This window comes from Rhinoraja longicauda, chromosome 3 (assembly GCF_053455715.1).
Source record: "Rhinoraja longicauda isolate Sanriku21f chromosome 3, sRhiLon1.1, whole genome shotgun sequence".
Lineage (NCBI taxonomy): Eukaryota > Metazoa > Chordata > Chondrichthyes > Rajiformes > Arhynchobatidae > Rhinoraja > Rhinoraja longicauda.
The window spans coordinates 88,301,484-88,316,839 of record NC_135955.1 but is presented as its reverse complement, the minus strand read 5'-3'; the positions used below and the strand labels follow the sequence as shown (position 1 = coordinate 88,316,839).

General features: G+C 43.7%; 1 protein-coding gene across 1 annotated transcript in view; it reads right to left on the bottom strand.

Annotated features, from left to right (window-relative positions):
* arhgef28a (Rho guanine nucleotide exchange factor (GEF) 28a) overlaps positions 1 to 13,151 on the bottom strand; it is a 242,372-nt gene extending 229,221 nt beyond the window's left edge. The window contains exons 1-2 of the mRNA XM_078396613.1: positions 13,064 to 13,151; positions 4,773 to 4,956 (exon numbers count right to left, since the gene is read on the bottom strand). Of these exons, the coding sequence (XP_078252739.1) occupies positions 4,773 to 4,956; positions 13,064 to 13,112 (233 nt within the window). The 5' untranslated portion in view covers positions 13,113 to 13,151. The remainder of the gene's footprint in view (positions 1 to 4,772; positions 4,957 to 13,063) is intronic.
* Positions 13,152 to 15,356: the final 2,205 nt, after the last annotated feature.

The following is a 15,356-nucleotide window of genomic DNA, read 5'->3' as shown; positions in this document are numbered from 1 at the left end:
GACATGGATAGAAAATTGGTTGGCAGACAGAAAGCAAAGAATGGGGATAAATGGGTCCCTTTCAGAATGGCAGGCAGTGACCAGTGGGGTACCGCAAGGCTCGGTGCTGGGACCGCAGCTACTTACAATATACATTAATGACTTGGATGAAGGGATTAAAAGTACCATTAGTAAATTTGCAGATGATACAAAGCTGGGTGGTAGTGTGAACTGTGAGGAAGATGCTAGGAGGTTGCAGGGTGACTTGGACAGGTTGTGTGAGTGGGCGGATGCATGGCAGATGCAGTTTAATGTGGATAAGTGTGAGGTTATCCACTTTGGTGGTAAGAATAGGAAGGCAGATTATTATCTGAATGGTGTCAAGTTAGGAAAAGGGGACATACAACAAGATCTGGGTGTCCTAGTGCATCAGTCACTGAAAGGAAGCATGCAGGTACAGCAGCCAATGTAATGTTGGCCTTCATAACAAGAGGAGTTGAGTATCGGAGCAAAGAGGTCCTTCTGCAGTTGTACAGGGCCCTCGTGAGACCGCACCTGGAGTACTGTGTGCAGTTTTGGTCTCCACATTTGAGGAAGGATATTCTTGCTACTGAGGGCGTGCAGCATAGGTTTACTAGGTTAATTCCCGGAATGGCGGGACTGTCATATGTTGAAAGACTAGAGCGACTATGCTTGTATACACTGAAATTTAGAAGGATGAGAGGGGATCTTAAGATTATTAAGGGGTTGAACACGCTAGAGGTAGGAAACATGTTCCCAATGTTGGGGGAGTCCAGAACCAGGGGATATTAAGAGAGATTCAAGAGAGAGCGAGATAGAGCTCTTAAGGATAGCGGAGTCAAGGGGTACGGGGAGAAGGCAGGAACGGGGTACTGATTGAGAATGATCAGCCATAATCACATTGAATGGTGGTGCTGGCTCGAAGGGCCAAATGGCCTACTCATGCACCTATTGTCTATTGTCTAATAGCAGTGCAATTATAGCCTCAAGTTTTCATATCCCTAAACACTGCCCAGGAGAAGCAGAATGTTATTGGAAATTCTTACAACAGTCAGTCAGTTGTCCTTTTACCACTGCAAAAAGCACTCAAATGCAAAATGCATTGCAAAAAGACCACTGAAATGGTCCACAACTTGGACCAGTGTAACCAATATGACAAGGTTTATGCAAAGTTGGACAATCTGCTGATCTCTGTACCCAAGGAAGCATTCTCCATCACAGGAGACAGACTAGTGACCGACATCTATGATAAACCTACTATCTCCCATAGCAATCTTGACTACACTTCTTCCCACCCTGTTTCCTGTATCAACTCTATCCCCTACTCCCAATTCCTCCATCTACGCCACATCTGCACCCAGGATGAGGTGTTCCATACTAAGGCATCAGAGATGTCCTCATTCTTTAGGAAACGGGGTTTCCCCTCTTCCATTATAGATGAGGCTCTCACTAGGGTCTCCTCGATATCCCGCAGCTCCCCCTTGTCCTCACCTTCCACCCCATTAGCCGTCGTAAACAACATATCCTCCAACATTTCCGCCACCTCCAATGGGATCCCACTACTGGCCACATCTTCCCTTCCCCACCCCTTTCTGCTTTCTGCAGAGACTGTTCCCTCCATAACTCCCTAGTCCACTCGTCCCTTCCTACCCAAACCACCCCCTCCCCAGGTACTTTCCCCTGCAACTGCAGGAGATGCAACACCTGTCCCTTTACCTCCCCCCTCAACTACGTCCAAGGACCACACCGTCTTTCCAGGTAAGTCAGAGGTTCACCTGCACCTCCTCCAACCTCATCTACTGTATCTGCTGTTCCAGATGCCAACTTCTCTACATCAGCGAGACCAAGCGCAGGTTTGCCGATCGTTTCGCTCAACATCTCCGCTCAGTCCTCCTTAACCAACCTGATCTCCCGGTGGCTCAGCACTTCAACTCCCCCTCCCATTCCCAATCTGACCTCTCTGTCCTGGGCCTCTTCCATTGTCATAGTGAGGCCCAGCGCAAATTGGAGGAACAGCATCTCATATTTCGCTTGGGCAGTTTACACCCCGCAGCAGTATGAACAGTGACTTCTCTAACTTCAGATAGTTCTTCTGTCCCTCTCTTTCCCCTCCCCCTTCTCAGTTCTCCCACTAGTCTTCCTGTCTCCTACTACATCTTATCTTTGTCCTGCCCCCTGACATCAGTCTGAAGAAGGGTCTCGACCCGAAACGTCACCCATTCCTTCTCTCCAGAGATGCTGCCTGACCCGCTGAGTTACTCCAGCATTTTGTGTCTACCTTCCATGACAATGCAATAGTTAGCTTTGGCAGTTGAGCTCAACAAGAAGCTACAGGTATATTAAGGGCAACCAAGAAGAGAATACAGCCAGTTAAATGTCAACACGGTAGTCTATGTATGCCTCAACGTACGGCATTCCAGAGAAAACAATCCCAGTCTGTCCAACCTCTCCTTGTACCTCTAATCCAGACAACATTCGGGTAAAATATGAAATGCTGGAGTAACTCAGCAGGTCAGGCAGCATCTCTGGAGAAAAGAAATAGGTGACATTTTGGGTCGAGACCCAAAACGTCACCTATTCCTTTTCTCCAGAGATGCTGCCTTACCCGTTGAGTTGCTCCAGCATTTTGTGTCTATCTTTGGTGTAAACCACCATCGGGAGTTCCTTCCTAAACATTCTGGTAGACATCTTATGCACCCTCTCCAAAGCCTCCACGTCCTTCCAGTAATGGGGTGACCAGAACTGGACCCAATACTCCAAATGCAGCCTAACCAAAATCCTATAAAGTTGCATCAATGTGTATGGTCAAATATGCATAGCTAAAAAAAAAAGGTAGAGTGAATCAGACCTGATTCAAAGCCATTGACTTGAAACTTTAACTATTTTTTCTGCGGCCTAACCAAAATCCTTTAAAGCTGCAATGAGTTCCTCTTATACGTAATGTCCCAACCAATGAAGTCGAGCATACCATACACCTTCTTTACCCCTCTATCTACTTGCCACTTTAGATTCAAGATTCAATTTAATTGTCACATGTACCAAAGGTACAGCGAAATTTGAGTTACCATACAGCCATACATACTAAGTAAAAAGCAACAAGACACACAGCCACATAAAATAAAATTTCACATAAACATCCACCACAGCGGGTTCCACATTCCTCACTGTGATGGAAGGTAATAAAGTTCAAACATCTTCCTCTTTGTTCACCCACGGTCAGGGCTGTTGAACCATCCCCAGTCGCTGCTGCCGACTGTCCGATGTCTGAGGCCCTCACGTTGGGATGATCGAAACTCCGGCGTCGGGACGGATTGAAACACGCTCCGCGGAGCTCCCGAGTCGGCCTCTTCTTACCAGAGACCGCGGGCTTCGCAGTGTTAAAGTCCACAGGCCTCTTTTATAGAGGTCTTTCGAAATATGTCTCCCAAATTCCTGTCAAATTTTCCTGTAAATTTTGAATCTTACACATCAAATTACCAACTATGCAAATCACGAAATTTGCCCTGATCAAAATTACTATTATTGCAATTGTTGACCATCAAAGACTCCTCCACCGTCCAGCTCAGTAATATTATCTTGTCCTATCATGTAGTTCATGAACAGACTGAAGAAATTAGTTCCATTAATCTGAGCAGTTGACTATTTGGGGACCCATAGTACACTCCCAACAAGGTGATCATTCCCAAACTATCACAGCTCATATTCCCTGAACCAGATGTACTTGTTTTTGTTTGCCTGCACCTTCCTCAGCTTGTACCAAAACCTGATTTGCATACACCCATGCACAACAGTCGTCTTTCTTCTATTGTTTCTACAAAGATAGAAATTCTTTGGCAGAGCACGTTTATTTACTTTACATGAATGACCTTTTACGTTCGCACTTTATTTCCACACAGGTCCTCTGTGCTATTGATGAGCTCAAGGTCACTGCCCAGATGCAACAATGTCTAATGGCAAATAAAGTCTTATTAAAGTCCCGTGCAGGATTCCTTCATGCACTGCCCACTCAAAACAAAGTTGTGGTCTATAATTCAACCTACTTCAACGTTGGATAAAGGAAACCAGGCTTACCTGATCTATTGCTGGAGTGTCCGATGTGTTGATCCAACTGCAAATAGCTCCGTGTTTGGTTTTGTATCTCCCCTCACCCACTTTGACCCTTTACTTTAGACTTTAGAGATACAGTGTGGAAACAGGCCCTTCAGCCCACTAAGTCTGTGCTGGCCAGCGATCAACCCGTACTCTATTCTATACACACTAGGGACAATTTTGCAACTTGAAGAGATAAGCATTGATCAGTGGAAGTATTTTGATATCGTTGGAAGAGGACAAATTCAATCAATCCGTCAAAGCTTCATTTGCAATGTCGAGTGAAACTACCTTCCCATGCTAAATGAACGATGAAGGATCTCGACCCAAAACGTCACCCATTCCTTTTCTCCAGAGATGCTGCCTGACCCTCTGAGTTACTCCAGCATTTTTGTGTCTATCTTTCCCATGCTAATCCTGATGAAAACAGAACCAATACTGCAATTCTTAAACATCAAGGCAACATCACTCAAATCAATACATTTTACTCTATTTTGCTGTGCATCTTCGATTTTCTACCCACCTATATACTCATGCAACAATTCTTAAATTACTATTTTATTCAATATCTTAAAATAATGTCTGGAATTTTACAGAACTGAAAACTGATTTGTACTTATGTAATGTGGGTGAGAACACACATGACATAATTGGATATTTCTCGCATTGCATCAGATACTTACTCTCTGAAATATTCAGCAAGGTGTTGCATTCCATTCTGCATTGCCAAGGCCACAGGTGTTGCCCCTTCTTCATTCGGCGCCATAACCGCTTGGACTCCACCAGGTTTGCACAGCAGAAAGTGCGAGAATTTATAAAGGCCTAATCTCACTGCAACATGTAGCAAGGTTTCCCTGGGAATTAGCTCTGGAAAGGAAAATGAAATAAGGATGAAGGTTTACTTGAAAAGAACATTCTGGAAATGCTTAGGTAATAGCAGTGGAAAAACATGACAACCAGGTTCAAGAATAGTTTCCTTCCAGCAACAGTCAGCCATACGAACATTACACAACTCCAATTTCTTTCTTTCTTTCTTTCTTTCTATCATTTTATTTCGTACATGTTAAAAGACATAGACAATAGACAATAGGTGCAGGAGTAGGCCATTCTGCCCTTCGAGCCAGCACCGCCATTCAATGTGATCATGGCTGATCATTCTCAATCAGTACCTCGTTCCTGCCTTCTCCCCATACCCCCTGACTCCACCATCCTTAAGAGCTCTATCTAGCTCTCTCTTGAATGTATTCAGAGAGTTGGCCTCCACTGCCCTCTGAGGCAGAGAATTCCACAGATTCACAACTCTCTGACTAAAAAAGTTTTTCCTCATCTCTGTTCTAAATGGCCTACCCCTTATTCTTAAACTGTGGCCCCTGGTTCTGGACTCCCCCAACATTGGGAACATGTTTCCTGCCTCTAACGTGTCCAACCCCTTAATAATCTTATACGTTTCGATAAGATCCCCTCTCATCCTTCTAAATTCCAGTGTATACAAACCTAGTCGCTCGAGTCTTTCAACATATGACAGTCCCGCCATTCCGGGAATTAACCTAGTAAACCTACGCTGCACGCCCTCAATAGCAAGACATCAATTAAAAAACAAAATAAACAAAAAAACAGAAGAAATACAAAGAATTTCATCCATTACTTAACGTCTTTACATGTGCGAAAAGGAGTAGGAAGAAGTGTGAATTTATTTAATCCTACCCCCATTCCCTAATCAATATTTATCAAGTATTATCTATAATAACTAATACCTAAAATACATATATAACTACATATATACTCACTACAATCATATGAATATACCTATTTACACAATAATGTCTATTTTAACTACATCTGATATATATACATACATTACGCCAATTTCAACTATGACCCAGTATGAACTGTCTTTGGTTGCACGGCAGACTTTGTGTTTTTGTACTAGTATTATGGTTATTAATTTATTTAGTTTTGATTGTTATATTTAAAGCTGTGTGTATTGCACTTACAGGCCTGTTAAGCTGTTGCAAGTAAGATTGTCATTGCTCCGTGTCAATATATATGACACCTAAAGACTATTGACTTGACTCTTGGAGAGAGAAAATGGAGTTAAAATTTCAGATCAATGATGTTCATGAGAAATGAGAAAAAGTCTGATGCAACTGCATTGGAACCTTGTGAAGCAGAGTTATATTGTTCACTTCAATATGCATGAAATCCATATATTCATGCAACAATTCTTAAATTTCTATTTTATTCAATATCTTAAAATAATGTCTGGAATTTTACAGAACTGAAAACTGAGAACACCATCACCACATTCTTTCCTGAATCGAATCGCGCCACACTGGAAATTTCAGCAAAACAAATTTGCAGATGGGGTTTAGGATTAGGCTTATCATTGTTAGATATACCGAGGTATGGCGAAAAGATTTGTTTTTCATGCTATCCAAACACTTCAGATATACCAAACACAAATACAATCGTCAAACTCAAGTACAATAGTTAAAGTAAAGGGCAAGATACAGAGCGTGGAACATAGTTCTAAGCTTGTAAGTCGGTGCTGACTTAGGGCCTGTTTCCCTGCTGTATCTCTCTGTGGCACTATAGGCCATCACCATAAGACCATTAGACGTAGGAGCAGGATTCGGCCATTTAGCCCATCAAATCTTCTCCCCTATTCAATCACGGTGGTGATCGTTCAGGTGAAATGTTTTTGGTGTTGAATGCGGTGCAATAACATTAACTCACATTGATCTCAGAGTCAGAGTTGCAAAACATACTTAGCTAATAAAGTATGATTATGACAAGTCATAAGGCCATGTCATAAGTGATAGGAGTAGAATTAGGCCATTCAGCCCATCGTCTACTCCACCATTCAATCATGGCTGATCGACTCAAGGGATCGGAATCAAGGGATATGGGGAGAAGGCAGGTACGGGTTATTGATTGGGGATGATCAGTCATGATCACAATGAATGGCGGTGCTGGCTCGAAGGGCCGAATGGCTTCCTCCTGCACCTATTTTCTATGTTTCTATGTTTCTAGCAACCTTCTCGGCTGATCGAACGATGCGCTGCAGCCTCCGGATGTCGTGTTTGGTGGCTGAGCCAAACCAGACCATGATGGAGAAAGTGAGGACAGATTCTATGATGGTAGTATAAGACTGGACCATCATTGCCTGTGGCAGATTGTGTTTTCTCAGCAGCCACAGGAAGTACATCCTCTGTTGGGCCTTTTTGACTGTGGAGTCGATGGTGGCCTCCCGTTTAAGGTCCCTGGAGATAATAGCTCCAAGGAACTTAAATGACTCCACAGATGTGACTGTGGTGTTGTTGATGGTGAGTGGGGGAGGGGAGGGGGAGCTCTCCTAAAGACTACAATCAATTCCACTGTCTTAAGAGTATTGAACTCCAGGTTGTTGCGATGGCTCCAGGACACCAGCTGTGACACTTCCCGTCTGTAGGCAGATTCCTCCCCATCCTGGATCAGTCCAATCAGGGTTGTGTCATCCGCAAACTTGAGAAGCTTGACAGAGGAGTCTGTGGAGGTGCAGTCGTTGGTGTAGAGAGAGTAAAGTAGAGGGGAGAGTACGCAGCCTTGCGGTGCTCCTATGCTGAGGGTCTGCGGGTCCGAGATGTGCTTTCCCAGCCTCACATGCTGCTTCCTGTCCATCAGGAAGTTGATGATCCACTGACAGAGGGGTTCAGGCACAGTCAACTGGGAGAGTTTGGAGTCTGGTAGCTCTGGCACAATGGTCTTCAATGCAGAGCTAAAATCCACAAACAAGATCCTTGCATAGGTCTCCTGGCGGTTTAGGTGCTGGAGGATGAAGTGGTTGACTGTGTCATCCACTGATCTATTTGCCCGGTATGCAAACTGCAGGGGGTCCAGCAGGGGGTTTGTGATATTTTTCAGCTGGGCCAGCACAAGTCATTCAAGGGTCTTCATGATTACAGAGGTCAGTGCAACAGTCATTAAGACCAGCAATCCTTGGTTTTTTGGGTACGGGAACAATAGTGGAGACTTTGAAGTTTGCAGGGACCAATTGAAAATGTCTGTGTAGACTGGTGCCAATTATTCGGCACAGAGCTTGCTGGTAGAGGGGGAAACATTGTTCGGTCCTGGAGAATTCCGGCTCTTCTGTATCCGGAATAGCTTCTCCACCTCCTCAATTGCTATTGTTAGTGATGGAGAAGTGGCCAGGCTGATGTTGGGCAGCAAGGAGGGTGTGGGTAGTGGACAAGGGCCCAGTCTTTGCAGACTGGAGTCAGGTTGTAAATGGGTGTGACGTGGTGATTGGGGAGGAGTGGGTGGGGAAGAGTACAGTCTTTGCAGACTGGAGTCAGGCTGTAAGTAGGTATGAATTAGTGATAGGGGAGGAGTGGGGAGGGGAGGGAGGTGTTATGTGTATGAGTGAACCATTGTTTTAAATATTTTCCATTTCAACTTCTGACTTAAGAGCATTTAGAAATTTCTTCTTTTGAAGAAGGGTCTCGACATGAAACGTCATCCATTCCTTCTCTCCAGAGATGCTGCATTCAAGAGAGAGCTAGATAGAGCTCTTAAGGATAGCAGAGTCAGGGGGTATGGGGAGAAGGTAGGAACGGGTTACTGATTGAGAATGATCAGCCATGATCACATTGAATGGCAGTGCTGGCTCGAAGGGCCGAATGGCCTCCTCCTGCACCAATTGTCTATTGTCTATTGTCTATTGCTTGTCCCGCTGAGTTACTCCAGAATTCTGTGTCTATCTTCGATATAAACCCACATCTGCAGTTCTTTCTGACACATTTCTTCGTTTGCTTTCAGAATCTTGAGAGAGCAAGGAGATCATAGTTTGTGATATCTATAAATGACTTGGACCAAAATGGAGATTGCTGGGATAGCAGATTGTGAAGATAGCAGATTGTGAAGATTTGTACCAGCATCTGCAGTTATTTTCTTATACTCAAAGTTCCATCTCAATCAATTGAGAGTACAACTAAGGTGAGCGGCTCAAATTTTAAAGGATTTGTGGGGCAGATTTATTTAATATTTTTACACAGAGGATGTTGCGTGCATGGAAAACGTTGCCAGGGATAGTGGTGGAGGCAGTGGCATTTAAGAGGCTTTTTGGATAGGCACATGGATATGCAGGGAACGGAGGAATATGGATCATGTACAGGTAAATGAGATTGGTCTATTTTGGGATCATAGACAATAGACAATAGGTGCAGTAGTAGGCCATTCGGCCCTTCGAGCCAGCATCGCCATTCAATGTGATCATGGCTGATCATTCTCAATCAGTACCCCGTTCCTGCCTTCTCCCCATACCCCCTGACTCCACTATCCTTAAGAGCTCTATCTAGCTCTCTCTTGAATGCATTCAGAGAATTGGCCTCCACTGCCTTCTGAGGCAGAGAAGTCCACAGATTCACAACTCTCTGACTGAAAAAGTTTTTCGTCATCTCCGATCTAAATGGCCTACCCCTTATTCTTAAACTGTGGTCCCTGGTTCTGGACTCCCCCAACATTGGGAACATGTTTCCTGCCTCTAGCACGGCACGGTGGCGCAGCGGTAGAGTTGCTGCCTTACAGCGAATGCAGCGCCGGAGACCCAGGTTCGATCCTGACTACGGGCGCCGTCTGTACGGAGTTTGTACGTTCTCCCCGTGACCTGCGTGGGTTTTCTCCGAGATCTTCGGTTTCCTCCCACACTCCAAAGACGTGCAGGTATGTAGGTTAATTGACTGGGTAAATGTTAAAATAAATGTCCCTAGTGTGTGTAGGATAGTGTTAATGTGCGGGGATCGCTGGGCGGCGCGGACTCGGTGGGCCGAAGGGCCTGTTTCCGCGCTGTATCTCTAAATCTAAAAAAAAAATCTAAACGCATCCAACCCCTTAATCTTATAAGTTTCAATCATGTTCATCACAGAGAAATTGTGGGCCGAAGATTCATGTTCTATCTTCTATCAAGCTCATTCAGTTCTACAATAGACAATAGACAATAGGTGCAGGAGGAGGCCATTCGGCCCATCGAGCCAGCACCGCCATTCATGTGCTCATGGCTGATCATTCTCAATCAGTACCCCGTTCCTGCCTTCTCCCCATACCCCCTGACTCCGCTATCCTTAAGAGCTCTATCCAGCTCTCTCTTGAATGCAAGATGACATCCATGTATCGTTTCTCTTCCACTTTAAATAACTGCATACTGTTAGGTGAAATATATGCATGGTAACGTAAACTCCTAGATTCCAACAGGAAAGCAAAAATAGCTGAAAAGCACTTGTTTCTCCACTCTGTACCAATCTAAGACCCGAGCTCTCAGCAATTCATAGAGTCAGTCTTAGTCTTGGAGTTATCCAATTTGAGGTGGGCATTTCTACAATCACTTGGCCTGTTTACCAAAAATAGGACTGGGATATAATCCCAGCACATTATTGGGTACAGTGAGGCAGTTGTAGAACTTCTAAAGCACTTCCATATATTTACATCTTACTTTTACGCTGTATTGTTGGCAACATTTAAGAGGTATTATTGATGCATTAATTAAATCTTTGAATGCAACCCATACATGAATGGTTACAACCAAAAAGCTTTCATTCTAACTATGCCAACAAATTATACAAATTGCTTAGTTTCCTTGAATCAGCCCTAATTAAATTGCAAAATCAGACAGAAACAAAAAAGAATTGTGCAATAGTTCTGGACAAAACCCAAATATTTATTGCAAAGACATTGCAATGACGCATGACAAAAGTGATTTCCATAATTATTAGTGCACACTAATTATTTCACTGCATGAGAACAAAAAAACACCATAATATTTGTGCCTATATTTTTGTAATAAACTAAATCACCTCAATGGATCAACACACTTTATCAGACTGAAAAACATGAAGGGCATTTGTTTATCTTACTGCCTCAGTTCAAATAACTTCAAAATGATATTTTAAACAATCATTCGACAATTTACACAGTACTCACATTACGAAAAATATCTAATTTGAACTTTACAAAACAGAAGCAATCCACAAATTGTTGGTCGATGACGTATCTTGTGAATTACTTAAATTAAATAAGACATATTTGATGAACGGTTAGGAACTAAAAACTGTGTGGCAAAAATATTAGCACTCAAGTGGACTTTTTATTACCTGAAAAGTTTAAGAGGCAAAATAGAAATCCAATGTAGAAACTATCCAATGGGCAGTTTTTTTGCTTTGCTACAAAGCTGCTCATGCAATTATTGTACTATCAAAATCAACAATTAAAGGGTGGACAATTGAAACTACTAAGCAACAACTTTGAAATGAGAAACCTCAGTTTTGATTTTTTAACTGATTGCGCAATCTCATTTTAAATTAAGTCAAAAATCAGAATCTGAAAACCACACTAGAAAAATAAATAACCCTTGGACAAAGTCTCATTTGCGATCACTAGCCAACTATTATTATCTGAATGGTGGCCGATTAGGAGAAGGGGAGATGCAACGAAACCTGGGTGTCGTGGTACACCAGTCATTGAAAGTAGGCATGCAGGTGCAGCAGGCAGTGAAGAAAGCGAATGGTATGTTGGCATTCATAGCGAGGGGATTTGAGTATAGGAGCAGGGAGGTTCTGCTGCAGTTGTACAGGGCATTGGTGAGACCACACCTGGAGTATTGCGTACAGTTTTGGTCTCCTAATCTGAGGAAAGACATTCTTGCCATAGAGGGAGTACAGAGAAGGTTCACCAGATTGATTCCTGGGATGGCAGGACTTTCATATGAAGAAAGACTGGATAGACTCGGCTTGTACTCGCTGGAATTTAGAAGATTGAGGGGGGATCTTATAGAAACTTACAAAATTCTTAAGGGGTTGGACAGGCTAGATGCAGGAAGATTGTTCCCGATGTTGGGGAAGTCCAGAACAAGGGGTCACAGTTTAAGGATAAGGGGGAAGTCTTTTAGGACCGAGATGAGAATGGGTTTTTTCACACAGAGAGTGGTGAATCTGTGGAATTCTCTGCCACAGAAGGTAGTTGAGGCCAGTTCATTGGCTATATTTAAGAGGGAGTTAGATGTGGCCCTTGTGGCTAAAGGGAACAGGGGGTATGAAGAGAAAGCAGGTACGGGATACTGAGTTGGATGATCAGCCATGATCATATTGAATGGCGGTGCAGGCTCGAAGGGCCGAATGGCCTACTCCTGCACCTATTTTCTATGTTTCTATGTTTCTATTACAGCACTATATTAGAACCAGAAGATTTCCCATGTTAGAGGATGCTAAAATAAAGAGGATACAGGCTTGTGAGAGGGGAGACATTTCAGAGGGACCTCATGGCAATTTTTTCACTCCGAGGGTAGTTTGTATCATCTTCTGCCATTTCAGCTCAACCCCATCATGATGAATACCAAGCTTTCAAAAAACATAGAAGTCGTGCTTTAGGTAATGCCTCCCTGCAGTTGTTGCCACATGCCTCCGTTTCTTCATTAGTTGTACAATCGATATCCACCTATTCTTCAACAGATGCGCCCAAATAGAACGGCTTGCATATTGATATCCAAACCAATATCCATTGCGACAAATCTAATTGATTAATTCTAATCAAGATTCATAAATTGAGAGCACTGGCAAAGAGCCGTGTATGTTAAAAGCCCACCCACCACACCATCCAAAAGCAGCGTTAGAACTTATGTGTTCAAATGTGTTCTGTGAACAAATTATGAATAAATGGATTAATCTTTTCTTAATTTAATGGAATCTTTTCTTCTATTTTGCATCAAACCTCACATTATACAGATACACTGAACCCGCATAAATTTCAGGAATCAGTTTATCAGAAACAAATATTAAGTCCTCATTAATGAGAAAGGCACAATCTTTTGCAAACGTGTTTGCAAATCAAGCCATTTGGTATTGGCATCCATAAATACTATTGACTATAACATTTTAAAGATATTTGTCTAGTCTAGTCAAGTAAATGAAGTCACATTCCGTAAACTGAAGAGCAAATGTGCAGTTACCTTGTTCCGGCCAATTTCCAAGGAGATTCCAAGATGGAGATAATTCCATGTGTTCAGCAGCAGCCGTTATCTTCTCATCCAACGACTGCACTGCCTCGATGGTTAGGCCAAATCGTTCAAGCAGAGCCAAGTAACTACTGCAAGTGACGGTGTCAACACTTCCAATCAGAACCTGAGCTAGTTCATACACTACATCGTTTATGTAGGTTATCTGACTGCACCCAAGGATAGATAACAAGTGTCCCTCTGTGTACATGCAGGCAGAAACTGTAACATCTTCCAAACTATCATGACCTGCAACAAAAGACAAGAATGAAAATGAAATTAAAAATAGCAAGCATCACACGAGTATATACTTTTTTTAAATTAACTCTGGCTTCTAGTTTTGGAGATACAGCATGGAAACAGAACCCTTTGATCCACCAAGATCACGCTGATCATGTTACCAATGTGTACAACACCTCTTGCTATTTGCCCACCCCATTGAGAATATTCTGCTGCTGCTCGGATGCATCCTTGACCCTGGCTCCAGGAAGCCAACGCACCAGCCCCTTGTTGGCAGATAGAATCTCCTGTCTGTCCCTCGAACTAATGAGTTTTCTATCACTGCGGCTCGCCATGAATCGATTCTCCCAGCTGTGTATCAGAACCAGTCTTGATTAGTAAGTGTGTTACGGGTTACAGGGAGAAGGCAGGAGAATGGGGTTTAGATTTAGATTTAGAGATACAGCGCAGAAACAGGCCCTTCGGCCCACCGGGTCCTTACTGCCAAGCGATCCCCGCACATTAACACTATCCTACACCCTCGAGGGACAATTTTTACATTTGCTCAGCCAATTAACCTACAAACCTGTACGTTTTTGGAGTGTGGGAGGAAACCGAAGATCTCGGAGGAAACCGAAGATCTCGGAGGAAACCTACGCAGGTCACGGGGAGAACGTACAAACTCCGTACAGACGGCGCCCGTAGCCAGGATCAAACCCGAATCTCCAGCGCTGCATTCGCTGTAAGGTTGCAACTCTACCGAGGGTAGAGGGTACGATATGATTGAATGACAGAGTAGACTTGATGGGCCGAATGGCCCAATTCTGCTCCTAAAATTTATAGACTTATATACGTTACTGAGGGGAATGAACACATGGGAATTGTAGACTCCCTGTTTACCCCTTGTACCTTTCCTGGTGATAATCCAAATTGCCTGCTGCCTGTACCTTTGGCAGGACCACCATCCTAAAACTAATCTACAGTGCTCTCAGCATCACAGACACTCCTCAATGAGTCCAACTGCAGCTCCAGCCAGTTACTCTGAGGTACCATGAAAAGCTTTTGTTTGCGTACTTTTCGGTCAAAGCAAAGACTACACACGATTACAATCAAACCATCCACAGTGCACAGATAAAGGATAAAGCGCACAACATTTAGTGCAAGACTAGACCAAGTGGACCCGTTGGGCCCAAACCTCTCCTGCATTAGTACAGCACCCTCTCCTCCCCCCCTCCCCCCCTCCCCCTACACCCTCCCTCCCTCCCCTCCTCACTTCCCCCTCCCCATCCCCCTCATCCTCCCTTCTCCTCCCTCCCTCCCTCTCCCTCCACCCCCCTCCCTCCCCAGGAGATAGATTTAAACTTTAAAATGTGAATAAATATATTTAAATATATAACACCGATTTCAATGAAACTTCTTCCATTAGCACCAAAGGGCTGACAGTGAGTAAGGTGGGCCTAAAATTGTCGCACTATCGTGTACCGTTTTGGCTGTAGTTCAGGAACAAACAAACAAACAAACGAGAGCTTTAGTACATAGATAAAGTCCGATTAAAGTTACTTCAAAGGCCTCCAATGAAGCAGACGGGATGTCAGGACCGCACTTTGTGTGGTCAATCAGGAGAAGTAGCAGGACACATCTGCTGCCGACATAGACGCCAGGGATACTGGAGGTTTTGCTGGTCTTCCACATTTTGCAGGAGCAGCGTGTGACTGCCCGGATTGCCATCTCTAAGTCCACCAAGTACGCAGAGGAAAGTAAAAGATTTTACCTTGTCATTGCTCAGCCACCTCACCAAAGCCTCTCCTGACAAAGACTAAGAACTTGTGCGTCAGACGGAGCAGTTCAACCTCAAACTAGCCACCTACACAACGGAACTTCTGCCAAGTTTCCAGCATATGTACTCAGAAATTAGCCTGCTGAACCTGTCCCAGGTTAAATCCAGCTCAACACCAGTGCATCTATTCTATTAATTCACAAAATGCTGGAGTAACTCAGCAGGTCAGGCAGCATCTCGGGAGAGAAGGAA